The sequence below is a fragment of the Paroedura picta genome, chromosome 18 (genome assembly GCF_049243985.1).
Source record: "Paroedura picta isolate Pp20150507F chromosome 18, Ppicta_v3.0, whole genome shotgun sequence".
Classification (NCBI taxonomy): Eukaryota; Metazoa; Chordata; class Lepidosauria; order Squamata; family Gekkonidae; genus Paroedura; species Paroedura picta.
The window spans coordinates 3,273,855-3,288,611 of NC_135386.1; the positions used below are offsets into that span (position 1 = coordinate 3,273,855).

At 50.5% G+C, this 14,757-nt stretch overlaps 1 protein-coding gene across 5 annotated transcripts in view; it reads left to right on the top strand.

The window, feature by feature from the left end:
* SCAPER (S-phase cyclin A associated protein in the ER) overlaps positions 1–14,757 on the top strand; it is a 121,594-nt gene that overhangs the window by 105,452 nt on the left and 1,385 nt on the right. For all 5 annotated transcript variants that reach the window (XM_077318168.1, XM_077318169.1, XM_077318166.1 and 2 more), the window contains 2 exons: positions 10,654–10,845; positions 14,010–14,061. In XM_077318168.1, the coding sequence (XP_077174283.1) occupies positions 10,654–10,845; positions 14,010–14,061 (244 nt within the window). The remainder of the gene's footprint in view (positions 1–10,653; positions 10,846–14,009; positions 14,062–14,757) is intronic.

Here is a 14,757-nt window from a genome sequence, read left to right on the forward strand (position 1 = left end):
AAGAAATCACAAATCTGGTGTTCTCTTTGGCGGTTCAGCTGAAGAGCCCAAAAGAGACCCCAGTTGAACCAGCGGGGACGGGCCCCCCCAGCTGTTTTGAAGGCTGTCTTGTGCAGTCCCTTTAAACACCACTTGTTTAAAGGGACTGCAGAAGAGGGCCCCAGAAGAGCTGAGCAATCTCTTCCAGCCCCTCAGCTGTTGTTCTCGGCTTGCTGGTAATTCCCGAAGCCATCCAGGGAATTGTGACCTGAGCTACAAACATCTCAAGAGTTGCATTTCTCAGTTTCTTTAGCCCAACAGCAGAGAGGGACGTCTCTCATTCTCGAGTCAGCACAATGGTTAAAAAACAAAGAAAATTTTTTGCTCCTTCCTTTCGTTCAGCCCCAGTCCCTCAGAACGGTCAGCCCAGAGAGAGCTGCAGCTCCCAAGGCCAACGCTTAAAACAACATTTGGAAATCTGAAGCGGGATTTCACTCGGCTGAAACGGAGGTCCCCATTGCCTGCCGCCCCGTTTCTGATGCTCTTCAGACCGTGTTTGGGCAATGCGTTTCTTGGCCCTCCCCGGGGGTCGGCTGGCGCTTCCCGGATTCCCCATTGCGACAGGACCAGCCTTTTTGGCACGCGGAAACGCCCGGGCAAATGCACTTTCCTCTGCAGTTTAACCGTTGTGCGTTTGGCACGGGTTTAGAGACAGATGGGGACTCCTTGGAACCGGCCAGGAAATGCTGGTACCCCAGCAGGAATTCCAGGGCAACATCGCTTGTGCCAAGCGGCAGAGTCGGCCGAGGTCTGCAGGCGGGATTTGAGATTGGGCATTCGTAGGGGTGCTTCCCTTCCGCGAGGGTCATCATGGTGTCGTGGTTAAAAGCCAGGTCCTCCACATTCGGCCAGCTGGGTGGCCTTGGTCCAGCCCCCGTGTTTTCAGAGCTCTCTCGGCCTCCCAGGGTGTCTGTTGTGGAGAGAGGAAGGCAATTGGAAGTCCAACTCTACCTGTGACTTTGAGACACCGTTCTTCATTAAGTCGCACCCATAATAATATTTGTTACAAGAGTTCCCACTAGATGGGAGAAGAGATCTGTTTTTACGTCTTACCGGTTGTCAGTAATTTCTTCGTGTAGGCCTCCATTTATGTAGTTGAGAGAGAGAATTTGTTTGTGCAACCGAGTGCTGGTCACAGTCCTTCTAGATTTGCTTTTATGTACACACTTGGATGCGTTCTTCACCCATGATAAAAACAACAAGCCCTGTTAGATCAGACCAGTGGTCCATCCCATCTCATCCAGTGGCCAGCCACAGGGCAGAGAGGCCAAGGTCATCAGAAGGACATCAGGAGAGCCCTGCTGGGTCAGACCAGGGAGGGTCCATCTAGTCCAGCCTCCTGTCCCACACAGGGGCCAGCCAGTTCCTCTGGAAAGCCAACAACAGGTCAGAGAGGCCAGGGTCTTCATATTCATGGTGAGGGTCTTGTCCATCACCCAACTCTTCTTAGGCATTTGTTACAAACACGAAACCATCTGAAAATATTACACAGCCTGCTAGCTCATTGAGAAATGGTCACGGAGATTAATTTATTCCTGATCATCGCACCGAGGGAATCCCTTGCAACTTGACTGCTTAAGCTAGATAGATAGTATAAAACCACCCGCTCCTCTGAATAAGGGGAGGGGCCTCTTAACAAAACGGGCCCCCTGATACCACAGAGGGCTTTGCAATCAAAATAATGTCCGTGGAGGGGAGTCAACTTTCGGATTACACTCCCCTAATTAAAAAGTTGCCGTTAACGAGTCTCCACCTTCTGACGCGTCCCGGTTTCCTCCTCCTCCCCCCCCCCCGGATCTCATTAATTATTATGAACCCAATTAGCACACGTTGCCAGCTCCTGGCCTCATTTCCATTTTATATTGGATAATTAAATGCAGCCCGATAATTAAATTAACATGAATGACAGACGAGCTGGCATCCCACTGGGGAGGTTAATTTTTTTTTCCCAAACCCAAACTTTTGCATATTCATCGCCGCGTGTGAATATTTTTAATTTGGCAGATTGTCGCAAATGGAAGTGCTTCTCCCCGTCCCTCATCCCCCTGCGCCTCAATTCATAAATCTGACCCCGTTACTTTCCCATATTAAAATCAGCTGTTTACTTGGCATTCCTCCTGCCGGACGGACGGAGCCAGGAAAGCTGAAGTTTCCGTCCAGAAACGTCCAGATTTAGCTGGCTCGGAAGGAGCACCTCAGAGAAAAGGTTTTTCAACTTGAATTCCTCTGCGTTGAAACCATCGATGGTTGGATCCCACCTTGATATCCCTACGGTGACTTCCGTGTCAAAATGCAGAAGAGTCTGCTCAGCCGTGGAATCTTGTCCTCATGAGCACCTTCTGCATTTCAGTCTTGCAGCCCTTTTTGGAAAACGTGGATTTTTGCCCCCTTTCTCACTGGGACGTGAGTCGGATTTCGCAGAGGGAGGCGGCAGAATCAACCCCACAAAACGGTCAGGTGGGATTTGTGTCCTAGGACAGGGGTAGTCAACCTGTGGTCCTCCAGATGTTCATGGACTACAATTCCCATGAGCCCCTGCCAGCGTTTGCTGGCAAACGCTGGCAGGGGCTCATGGGAATTGTAGCCCATGAACATCTGGAGGACCACAGGTTGACTACCCCTGTCCTAGAATCAACCTCATCCAAATTATCCATTAGTTCTATAGGCCAGACATTCTCAACGGGGGCCACATAACCCCCTGGGGGGGGGTTCCTACTTAGCCCTTAGTAGAAACGCCTCCACGTTCCCCCCCCCCAAATAAAATAAATCGTGCCTTGCCACAACTCTGTTTAATAGGACAGCGTTAGCGAGCGAGTGCGTTGGACCCTTTAGCATTAGAGTTTCTGCCACGAAATAAATCTTGGGCCACCCTTCTTGGCCTCTGCTCGGGTTCCCCCTCTGGCCAAGCTGGCCGGTCTTTTATTCCCAAGGCCCTCGGGTGTCACCCAGTAATTTAAAAGAAAGCCAGAGGTCTTGGAGCTAGTGACACGGAGGACACACACAGAGAGCCACCGTCTGTCCCGTCCTTTGACGCCTCTTCGTAGCTCGTCGATCAGGGGTAGTCAAACTGCGGCCCTCCAGATGTCCATGGACTACAATTCCCATGAGCCCCTGCCAGCGAACGCCTTGCCCCAAGCCAAGCTGACTATGAAGCAGGGTCATCTGTGTGCTCCAGTTTCCAATTGCGACCGCGCTGCCGGTATTTTTAATTTTTATTATTATTATTATTTGCTACACTTCCCCAGATCTGGACATGGGGAGCATTCAGACAACCAACCTCTGATCCGGTCTAGACTGATGGGGGGAAGAAGGTCGCCCCAGGCAGGGGGGGGACAGAAAGCCACGTGAAATCGGGTTTACTTGCAAAAGCTGTGAGCAGGAGAACATTTCACATGCTCTCCCACAGAAGGGCCGCATTTAAATAGCTCGTGGCGCTCCCTGGAAGAATATGAAACGCAACCACATTGTCTGATAATAGGATAGGGTCATGCCAGACGTTAATTCACCCTCATCGTCTCTGCAGCCCTACTGCTTTTCCCATGGCACTCACACAAGAACAAGACGTGATCGCATTAGACCGGACAGCCAGAGGGCACGATCTTTCTTTGGTTTCCAATCTCTCTTCCCCCCCCCCTTTGCACGCTGTGCATTTTCTTACATCTGTTACTTATATATTCTTTTTCTCAAACTAGTTTATCTGTTGGAAATGCGGCGTTTGTTTATCCTTTCTGAAAACGTTATTAAGATGGCTATCTAAAGAACATTTAAAAGGTGTCACAGTTTCTTTTGTCATGGCGTCCGAGGGCTCCGATCCTGCACGTAATGCGGCTTATCAGAGGTCTGGCATCACAACGGGGTCCAGGATGGCATGTTTTAGGGTAGCCGTGTTGGTCTGCAGAAGAGGCTAGCCATGTTGGTCTGCAGAAGAGGCAGGCTGTGTTGGTCTGCAGAAGAGGCAGGCTGTGTCGGGCTGCAGTAGAACAGGTAGATTCACGTTCAGGAGCACTTTTATGATATAAGCTTTTGAGAGTAGAATGGTATGTGAAAAGGGGAGCTTTGCCTCTGTAAACCTCATACCCTGAAAAATCTTGTTGGTCTCTCATCTTGATGTTTTAAAGCTCCACCCTAGCATCATGTACTTGATATGTTTCACAGAAATCCGATTCTCTTCATAGAGTTTTAACACTCTTCTTCTATAGAAATGCAGAGAAGATCCTGCAACCAGCTCCCCCCCCTCCCCAGTAATTAGTCCTACTTACTCCACAATAATTGTAGCAGTGTCAAAGAAACTGTGCCTGGAATTTAGTTTGTATATGACCAGGCAGATTAAGAAATATATGTTTTCATATATAGGGATACCATTTCATTTGTGACCGCCATCTATGTGAATAAATTCCAGGCACAGTTTCCCCCTCTGCCTGAAATCTAGCATGGAGGGTATGTGGATTCACGCCAACCGGAAGATCCTTTTAGAGCTGTATATTGGAATGAAGATTGGGCTTGAATTTTGACTTTCAGCCGTGCCCTCTTGTACTGACCATTAAACATTCAGATCCGGCCTTCAAGTGAAAATCACAGGGAATTGTTAATACAGTGAAACCTGAAGTTATACTCACTTCCATTTGGCGAGGGGGGCTGTGTCCATTTGGGGTCTTAAAAGAGACCAGACGAGCCTTTTAAAACTTGAAAACAACAGGTTTTTTTTCCTAAGGGAAGGTCGATATCCGTGATGAATGCTTGCAAAAGCACTCCTTCCCTCTCCCCCCCCCGTCTTTTTTTCTTCCTCCTGACAGATCCCTTCCTAATGGCCAAGTAAGAAAAACGAGAGCTGGGTTTGACCAGAGCGATGACATCCCCTTCTGATTAAACGCTTAGAGTCTGGGAATTGTTTATAGAGTAACAAAGAAATAACGCAGATCTGACTTGAGGGAGAGTGAAAGAGGGGTGGATGCACGTCGGACTTATCTCCTAAAAGAACAGGTTCTTTTATGCAGTTATAAACAGCCTCCCGTAGAGCCAAGGGTTCAAAGCATCCAACGGGGCGGAAGGAGGCACCGTACCGTTCCGTTCCGAATCGCGTCTCAACGAAGTTCGGTCCCCGCTTGTTCGAAACCGTTCGCTCCTTTATTCCGATTCGGACTCGCAGATTAGACAGAAGGACATGAAACTGTAGCCTCGCTCTACGGCTGAACTCGGGCAGCCAAAACATTTCTAACGATCGCGTCCCGATTTCTACAGGAGAATCGTAGAACGGCAGCGGGCGGCCTTTTAGAGCCATTAGCTTTGTAGCCGAACGCGCTCCTGAGAGAGCCGGACCTGGACGGGGAATAAACGGTTGAAAAAGGTCAAAGAGAAGGGAGCAGGAGGGGGGGGGTTTCACACGTCACTTAACATCAAATTCATTTTTGCTAGAAAGGAGATCTCGCTGCAGTGGTTAGGGTGGTCCTCGGGGAGTCGGGAGCATATTTCACACGGCATATCTGTGGGAGAGCCTGAGAGGGCTACGAGTCTCACATGCACCAGTTTAAATTCCCGGAATACAGGCATTTTGTGTTTCCGGTCGGGGTCTTGTGATCGGATACATGAGAGGAGGTATCCTACCCAGTCGGGATATTTAGACTGCTGTTTACAGGAGCTGCAAGTGATGAATGTCTAATGTTGCATTAGCGCTCTGGCTACTTCTTCCCAGACAGGGAAATCCAAGTTGTGAATATTTCATACATTTGGGAAATTGAGAAATCTGGCTTCCTCTTCCAGGGTATCGTGAACCCCCTGGCATTTCTTGATGGCCCTGGAAGTGTTCCCCAAATGGTTGTGTTTATATATTTGATATATGACCAAAATGGCCAGTGATGGGCCTGGAGAGGGGTGGGCAGGGGAGGGGCCCCAGGTGGGCGTGTCCACAGCTCTGCTTCCCAAAAAAATACTGCACAATCGCGCCACTTCGGGGGTTTCTCGAAGCCTGAGGAATGTTTCAGGGGTTTCTCGACGATAAAAAAAAGTCGAGAAAGGCTGGACTAGACCTAAACCAATTCCAGTTCTTTTATCACAGCGACCTGAAACTATATCAAACCTGTCCATTGGGTTCCGAATCAACAATTCCCCCCTTTTCTGTTCTTTTTTAGTTCCAGTCGAATGACCACCCCAAACCAGGTAGCCGTTGGTTTGTCTCTGTGTTTCTGCCGCGTCTGAGACAATCCCAAATAAACACAGGAGTCTTTAATAATTATTTCTTTTCTCTGAGCCCAAGCTCCAATCTGTGCCAGGTAACCTACCGCGGGGGTAGTCGATCTGTGGTCCTCCAGATGTTCGTGGACTGCAATTCCCATGAGCCCCTGCCAGCATTTGCTGGCAGGGGCTCATGGGAATTGTAGTCCACGAACATCTGGAGGACCACAGATCGACTACCCCAGCCCTACAGGGCAGGATGGGGGAGAAAAATGCAAATATGAAAATAAAACGACAATTTTGGGACGGAGGCATCCAATTGCTTTCTGTAGATTGTTTCCACTTTCCAGGTATCTTATGCCACCCATCTCTGTTCGCTGAACATCCTTTATGTAATTTCCTCTCTGCTCTGTAATAATGCGAATTAACCTCCCCCCCCCCCCCCCTGCTGTCTTCCATGTCAGTCTATGATAGCCACTTACAGGTGAATTTTCATTTTCTCCTTTTTCCATCGGCTGTCCCTCTGTTATGTTTGGTTTTCACTTTGAGGACTCTGTAGTGGGGAAAGTGACTCTTAAATTAAGGCATGGCTCTGAAAAGACTCAAAAGACAACAGGTAGCCCTTACGTGTGAGCTGATTTACTCTAACTGTGATGACGACATCACAGGCACACAGATGTATGTATCATATCACATGCATATACATGCACAAACATATACAGACCTTCTCTCTAGCTATGTAAACATCAAGAGAGAATACACATATTGGAGTATATATAGATACAGAGCGAGACGCTCACAAATCTCACCCTGACATTGCTCAGATTGCATCTCCAAAGACCAATTCTACAAAAAAAAAGAAAGAAAAAAAAAGACCCCATCCAAATGGTGCATTAAAGGATCTCTGGGTAATGGCTTCTCCTTGCAACTGTTAACTCCCGAAGATGAATGTGGTTTTTATTATTATTATGATTATTAATGGAACCGGGTGGGTGGGAGGGAATTGCCCGGGGGAGTTCTTTGATAGATGAGGAAACAACTTGTCTAATTAAGACAAGCTCTTTGCAAATGGACCGGCCCCGAAAAGGCTGTTTACCCTTGGGTGACATGACGCACAGCACCCGATCCTCTCAAAGGCTCTTTTAAAGTGGAGTTCAGCGAGCTCGTTCTGAGCAGGCGATCGCTGAGGGTAGCGGGTTTCCAGCTTTCTCCGGCCAGCAAATTTTGCAACGTTGCCGCCGGCGGTATTCTGAGATGTGCGCTCCGAGCATCGCAACAATCGGGGTTGTGCCAAGACAGGAAGTTTTCAATTCTGGCATGGTGGTAAAAGAAGAAGAGCTGGTTCTTATATGCTGTTTTTCTCTGCCCAAGGAGTCTCAAAGCGGCTTCCGATCGCCTTCCCTTCCTCTCCCCTCAACAGACGCCCTGTGAGGTGGGTGAGGCTGAGGGAGCTCTGGCAGAACTGCTCTGTGAGAACAGTTCTGAACGGGACTGTGACTAGCCCAAGGTCACCCAGCGGGCTGCATGGGGAGGTGGGGAATCAAACCGGCCGTGCCAGATTAGAGGTCGTCGCTCTTAACCATGACACTGAGTGAGGAGACCTAAAAAAATACAAACCACGCTCACGTGTGTCACAAACTGCAGTTTGTTCGTGATGTCTGAATGTAGCTGGCAGGTGCCACGTCCAGTGGGCTAACTCAAGATGGAGATGGACAACAGGGGACATCTGTAGGCCTCACCTTGGAGAATAACCACCCTGTCTTTCCCAAAACCATGAGCCAATCTCATGAGAGCTCTGGAATTCATCAGCCATGAAACTGTAGAGAGCACCTGTTCAGAAGATCTCCCCATCCTAGGCGGAGGTTTGGCTTGGGACCTCACCTTTTTTTCATATTGATTTCACCACCCCTTGGCAGCCATTTTGTGACTGATCCTGTCCCCTCCGTGGCAGCCATTTTGTGACTGATACCACCACTCTACGGCAGCCATTTTGCAGCTTATCTCGCCAACACTTGGCAGCCATTTTGTGACTGAACTCGTCCCCCCAATGGCTGCCATTTTGGCTGATCTCCCCACCCTCTGGCAGCCATTTTGTGGCCACGCCCTCTGGCAGCCATTTTGTGGCCATGCCCACCATCCATGCTCTGAATTCCAAAAGTGCTCACACGCTAGTCAGTTTGGGAGCCCGCTGAGCTGAAGTTGTTTGACCAAGACCGCCATGGTTGTCGTTTCACATAGATTGCCGTCATCTAGGCCCTTGTGAGGGCAGAAAGCCAGGAGCTGGGTTTTGTAAATGAATACACTGGCCAGTCCCTACTCACAGGGGAGAAGGACGAGGGCGGAAGAGAAAGACAGTTCTGCAAAGGCCTGGGAAAACCAGATTGGGTTTTTTTTTTTGCAGAGGGGTGGTTAATCTATTTTGTTGAACCTTGCAGGCGCCAGGGGAGAGCATCCCGACCATAAGAGGCAGCCCAAAGGCAATGGTAGAAGAGGGAAGCCGAAACAAAGGCTCGGGGCTTTTAGCAGAGCCTCATGGGCCGAGGAACAAAGAGGCCGCCGAGAGAGCGCATAAGGAGAGGAGGAATTTGGGGGTTTTTAGATCATAGCGCTGCTCGCCATATGGAGCCATACGATCCGGTGAGGTGCGAACGGACACATCCGCCAGGGCTGTCTCGGAAGAGGCTGTGAGCGGTCCCAGAAGGGGAGGCAGAGCTCAGAGGAGAGGGATTCCTTCGGGCAGCAGTTCTCAGCAGTCCCATAGCAGCTTACAAACACCCCCGCCCTTCCTCTCCCCGCAACAGAGGCCCTGCGAGGTAGGCGGGCCTGAGAGAGCTCTGGCAGAACTGCTCCGTAAGAGCAGCCCTCCGAGAACTGCAGCCGGCCCAGGGTCATTCAGCTGGCTGCATGCAGAGCAGGAGCGGGGAATCCAGCCCGGTTCTCTGGATTAGTTTTGTTTCAGGAAGTTGCTACCAACGGCAGAGGATTTGGGCTTACATTTCGTGGAACTTTATTCGAAGCATGTAGGAAATCAAAGACTCTCATACCGTTCCTGCAGCATTCTGGGTCCAAAAAGGATCCAATTTTTAATAATTCCTGGCAAACCCCTCCCCCACCTCCGAAAAACCAAAAAAACAGAAAAATTCTCATGGTAAAAAAGAAATCTCAGCTAAACGACGGCTTTGAAAAATGACGTTGGTGACATTTATCGAAATATAGTTTCAGGGGAGTATCCCTTAATACCTTAATGACACTCCTTGCTCCCTTGACATCCTGGGGGAACAATGCCGGGCCTTCCTTTCGAGTCATAGGGCCGCATACTTGGTTGTCTTTAAAATTCCTGTTGGATTTAAGAGAATTAAGGGGTTCCCATTGAAAACTGCCCGGGTTTTCAGTTTCATTTTGGCTATTGAACTAAAAAATGTGAACTATTACTTTGTTGATCTTGTCCTTGACCCGGGCCCCATTACGGCGGGAGAGTGCGTTCTTAAACGGGTTGTTAAAAGTTCTTTTAAAACCTGTAAATCCCTGTAATTTATGTGCCCGTCCTCTCGGCTGCTTCTTTGTGTCCTTCTGGTTTTAATTTGAGCGCAGTCGTCGTAGGGTGTGCGTACCTGTAAAATGCTGGGGGGGGGATCGTCCCATTCCCCCCCTCCCCTTCGGATTTACAATCCTGACCTTTTCCCGGTTTTCGTACAGCGTTCCGAAATTCCGAGGGGCTTCGTCCAACCTGGCAAAGCCAAGGTTGAGTCGGGTAGCCCTTCCGTGTTTCCGTCGCCGCGTCCATCGTCCTCGGAGCTGGTCTGATACATTTTGAAGATTTCGCCATTTGTCACCCGGTCAGTCTCGGATCAAGCGAGTCATTTAAGAGAGGGCCGAAACCCTTGCTGGCAGCTCTTCCTCTCGTTTCAGATCCCCACGGCTATGAACTCCATTTATCTAAACAATTCCCCTTTTAAAGTCAGCGGCACCGATAGAAGCACAGATAAGCGGGCCAGCGGGAGGGGGAATCTCTTAAAGCCCGCGCCCATCCAAACTCCACGCGACCCACAGTCTCCTCTTTCTTCCCAGTTCGGGGTCGATAATTGGCATCTGCCTTCCAGTCCTCCACGAAGAATAACTTTTATCAGCCGCTCCTCTTTTAGAATCCCGTCCGCGGCTTTCTTTTCTTCTGCTCAAACTCCCCCGGCGACGTTGTGTCCCTTTCTCTCTCTTGTGGGATCATACGTACAAGTGTTGTTGTTTTTAACCCGCACACAATAGGGTTTCTTCCCTATCCTTTGCGGTGCCGGTGCTGCGGTTGTATATTAAAAGAATCCGTGGCGATCCGTCAGGTTTTTCTCCCTTTGCAAGACCAAACCCTTCGGCTTTAGAAATGTTATTTCCTCGTCCCGCTGGTTTGGGGGGGTGCGGTTCTTAACGCTCTTCCGTCTGCGTTCTCTCCCCCAGGTGATTGTCCAGTCCGGCCGCCACCCCACCGTCCTGCAGAAACTCTGCCAGCTGCCCTTCCAGTATTTCAGCGACCCGCGCTTGATCAAAGTTCTCTTTCCGACGCTCATCGGCGCTTGCTACAACAACCCGCAAAACAAGATCATTCTGGAGCAGGAGATGAGTTGCATTTTGCTGGCCACCTTCATTCAGGTACCTCCTTCCCGGACAAAATCGGCTGCCGACCAGCCGCCTAGCCGTTCCGACACGGCAAAAGGTTTTTAAAAAATGCATTCGCTTCTAATCGGACAGATTTTGGCGCACGTCCCCCTCCCCCTTGCAAATGTCTCTCCTTGAAGAGTCAACGTCTTTAGAGTAATTTGGGTTCACGCTAAATACCACGATGCCGTATTTTTAGTGGAATTGAGAGCAGCGTGCCGGCTGGGTTTAAACGCCATCTACGTAATGCTGAACAGCTTCTCAGAAGTGAATATATCACAGGGCCTTCTCCGCAGACGAGCGTGCAGTTTAATCTCACCCATCACGGAAGGAATAAGGGCAGCTTTGTCCTTCTGCGGAAAACTGCCCCTTTTTAATATTACGGGCCTTAGCCCTGGTGGGGTGGCCTGTTCCAATCATGCCAGAATCCTGCCACCTCTTGTAAAGCTGCCCTCCCTAACCGCTTCCCTTGGTCGATTTATTATTTAAAGCCGCTCAGCGCTGCCTGCAAGGAATTCGCTTTACTCATTCATCCGTCGGCTTCGTTTCGCCGGCCCCGTATTCGGTTTCCCCGTAATCAAACCGCACCGCGGAATCGTGACAGCGCAGCGTGCGTTTTAGGCATTCCTGGCCTCCCTTTATTTCGGGGCAGCACTCCCATCCTCCTGAGGCTTTTAGCCCGGCAGCCCATCCGCCACGATCCGCCGGCAGCTCCTCTGGGGTTGACTCACCTCCGTGCAGCGCTGCTCGGTGGCCCGGTCCCACCGTAACTGCAGACAAATTGGGGGGGGGGGTGGATAACTCCCTTTCTTTTCTTAATGTTTTCCGAAACAGAACTCTCCCAAAAGTTTTGATGCCTTCACAATCCGCAGGACGCAAACATTTGCTTTTGCTCGGGATACTGGAAATGCACATGGCAGTAATATAATGTCCTAACCCCTGGGATGTTTTGACTTCTATAATTTTGTTGTCGTGCCTTGGCAGCAGTGGCTGCTTGCTACAGGTTTTGCCAGAGATGCTTTAGAAGGCCAGGACTGGGTTCCCCCAGATCCGTTCCGTTGAAGAGCCATCGTGGTTAGAGTGCCAGGTTCGATTCCCCACTCCTCCTCCGCCTGCAGCCAGCCTTGGGCCAGTCGCAGTTCTCCGAGAGCTGTTCTTTCAGCAGTTCTCACAGAGCTCTCCGGCCCTACCTACCTCACCGGCTGTGTGTTGTGGCGGGGGGGAGAGAAAGGTGTTTGTCAACTGCTTTGGGCAGGGAAGAGCAGTGTAAGGAAAAAAACACTGTTTTTCTCCCTCTCACCACAGTGTGACAAAGCTCTCACCGGTGTGAGCTCTCACACGAGCGCACAAGCGTGTTTGATTGTACCGGGCATTTGTCGAAGAGCTCGGATTTCTGGTTCACCTGAGCTTCTGCACAACCTGACAGCCCGAAGACATGTGCGTTTCCACTTTTGGAAATTGTTCGGTCCTCAGATTATTTCGTTTTGATAATCTAATATAGTAATATTCAAACAAACAAACAAGCCGAGCTGTACCAGAGGGCCTGTCCAGCCCCCCCCCCCCTACACACACACACACACACACACACAACCCAGAGATTGCAGAATGAGAAACAGATTTTCATTTGTTCCTGCTTTCCCACTCGCTATCACAGAGAGACACAATCTGGGTGCAGGCAAATACCCCATTCGTTTCAGGGACGGTTCTCCCTCTGTGGGGGCAGCAGGAGAGATCCGACCCTGGGATTGGAGAATAAATGTTTGCCATATGGGGAATTGGGGAGGCAGACAGAAGACATGGCTGCCTTGGCCGTCTGGCAGGATGTGTAAGAACGAAGCCGGAAAAACGCAGGGAACAATGGGATCCCAGTGCGTTAGCCCCGCACAGACCGAGGAGATTCCGGGGGCTTACAAACTGCAGAAGAAGAGGTGGTTTTTATACTTTGCTTACAAGCACCTTTCCCTCCTTCTCTCCACAACAGACAATTTGTGAGGTAAGTGGGGCCAAGGGAGCCCAGACAGATCTGCTCTGCCAGGAAAGCCCTAAGAGAACTGCGACTGGCCCAAGGTCACCCAGCTGGCTGCATGAGGAGGAGGAGGAGGGAATCAAACCTGGTTCTCCAGGATAGAGTCACCAGGATAGAGTCACAATAACGGGGGAATCGCTACACTCTCTCTGCAACCCAATTCTCCCCCCCTCCCCGGCCAGATTTTTATGTTCACGTTGAAATCTTAACTCAAAGGATCCCAGCAGGGAATGCATGGGGTCATTTCTCAGGGGAGAGCCTTCACCCCAAGGTTCCCCTTTAAACCCTATTAGAACATTACACTGCTGCAATTCTTGGTTGTTTCTGAAACGTGATTTTGCGGATTTCTTTCCTGCCCCGTTTGAGCATTGCCACGATCTTTGAGGCGTTTAGGAGGGAGCGAAAGTCAAGATAATGGAGCAAGGGGCTTCCACGCTCAGAGGCGCTTCAGGGGGTCCGCACGGAACGGCATTTTGGGGGGCGGCGCCACGGCTCCAAAGGGGCCACCCACAGAAAAGGGAGGCGGCCTTACATATTCTGGAGACTTCCAGGCCTGCAGGGGCTTGGGAGAGAACTGGGGGTTCGGGGAGGCAGGAACCCAGAAAAACCTGACCGTGTTTTTCTGAGGGGGCGTGACATTAACTCGCTCCTGGAAGTCTTGAGGAAGTGACTGGGAAAACCAATCATTTCAGGTCATGCCGACCCCAGTTGAATTGTCACTCCAGCCAGGGTATGCAGCCACTTGGATAGAAAATGGGTTCTCTTTATGCCAATAAAAAGGTTACTGAACTGAATGGGTTCTTGCTACAGATGGGGTAGACGTCACACACACACACACAAAAATCTGCTTATTATAACGGGAGGGAAGGCGGCAAGGCGTAGCCGCATCTCAACAGATTTGGAAAGCTAAGCTACTTGGGTGAGGGGCCACCAAGGAAGGCTCTGCAGAGGAAGGCCATGGCCAGCCCCCTCTGTTTCTCCCTAGCTGGGGTCACCAAACGTCTGGGATGGGAGACCCCCAAGGAAGGCTCTGCAGAGGAAGGCCACGGCCAACCCCCTCTGCTTCTCCTTTACCGTTACTTCAAAACCCGTCCCTCCAACCCTGAAGGCCGCCGTTTTGTGCTTCCTGCAGGATTTCACCCAGAACTCCAGCCAGGCGGACCCCCAAGCCCCTCAACAAAGAGGTGAGTGTGGTTCTCCCACTTCCCACAGCCAAACAATGCCTCGCCTCTGGGAGACGAGGGGACTGACAGGTTGGCTGCATTGGGCTTATTGACAGAAGGCTGTTCTCCAGACAGAAACACACATGGCTCAGGTGAGCTCTTGGTCGTGGATTAAGTCTTGGCGAAGGTAAAGGATGCAGGGGGCTGGGATTCTGGAATCACAAGCAACTTTTCAGGGTTTCGTCTTGCGTGGGAAACGGCTGGTGTTGGAATATGCTTAGAGGAAGGGTTGTTTTTTCCCAACCCGCTGCCAGAGAAGAGGGACGTTAGCTCGGTTCGTAACAGTCCCCTAATTTGGATGTTGCAACTAACCGGATGATCGTACCAAGTCAGTGATTCCTGGGTTAAGACCTCTTGGTGCAAGCCCACCGGCTGAGTGGAGGGCTATTCAGGCATGACCATTAAGAAGAGAAGACTTGGTACTTTGTACTCTGCTTTGTACTGCCCCAAGCAGCTTTTCCCTTCCTCTCCCCACAACAGACACCCTCTGCAAGAACGGCCCTAAGAGAACTGGGACTGGCCCAAGGTCACCCAGCTGGCTGCGTGCAGAGTGGGGAATTGAACCCAGTTCTCCAGATTAGAGTCCACCGCCCTTTAACCCCCCTACACCCCGCTGGCCTGAGCAGAAAACAGGATTTACTTGTGAGGTTCTTATAT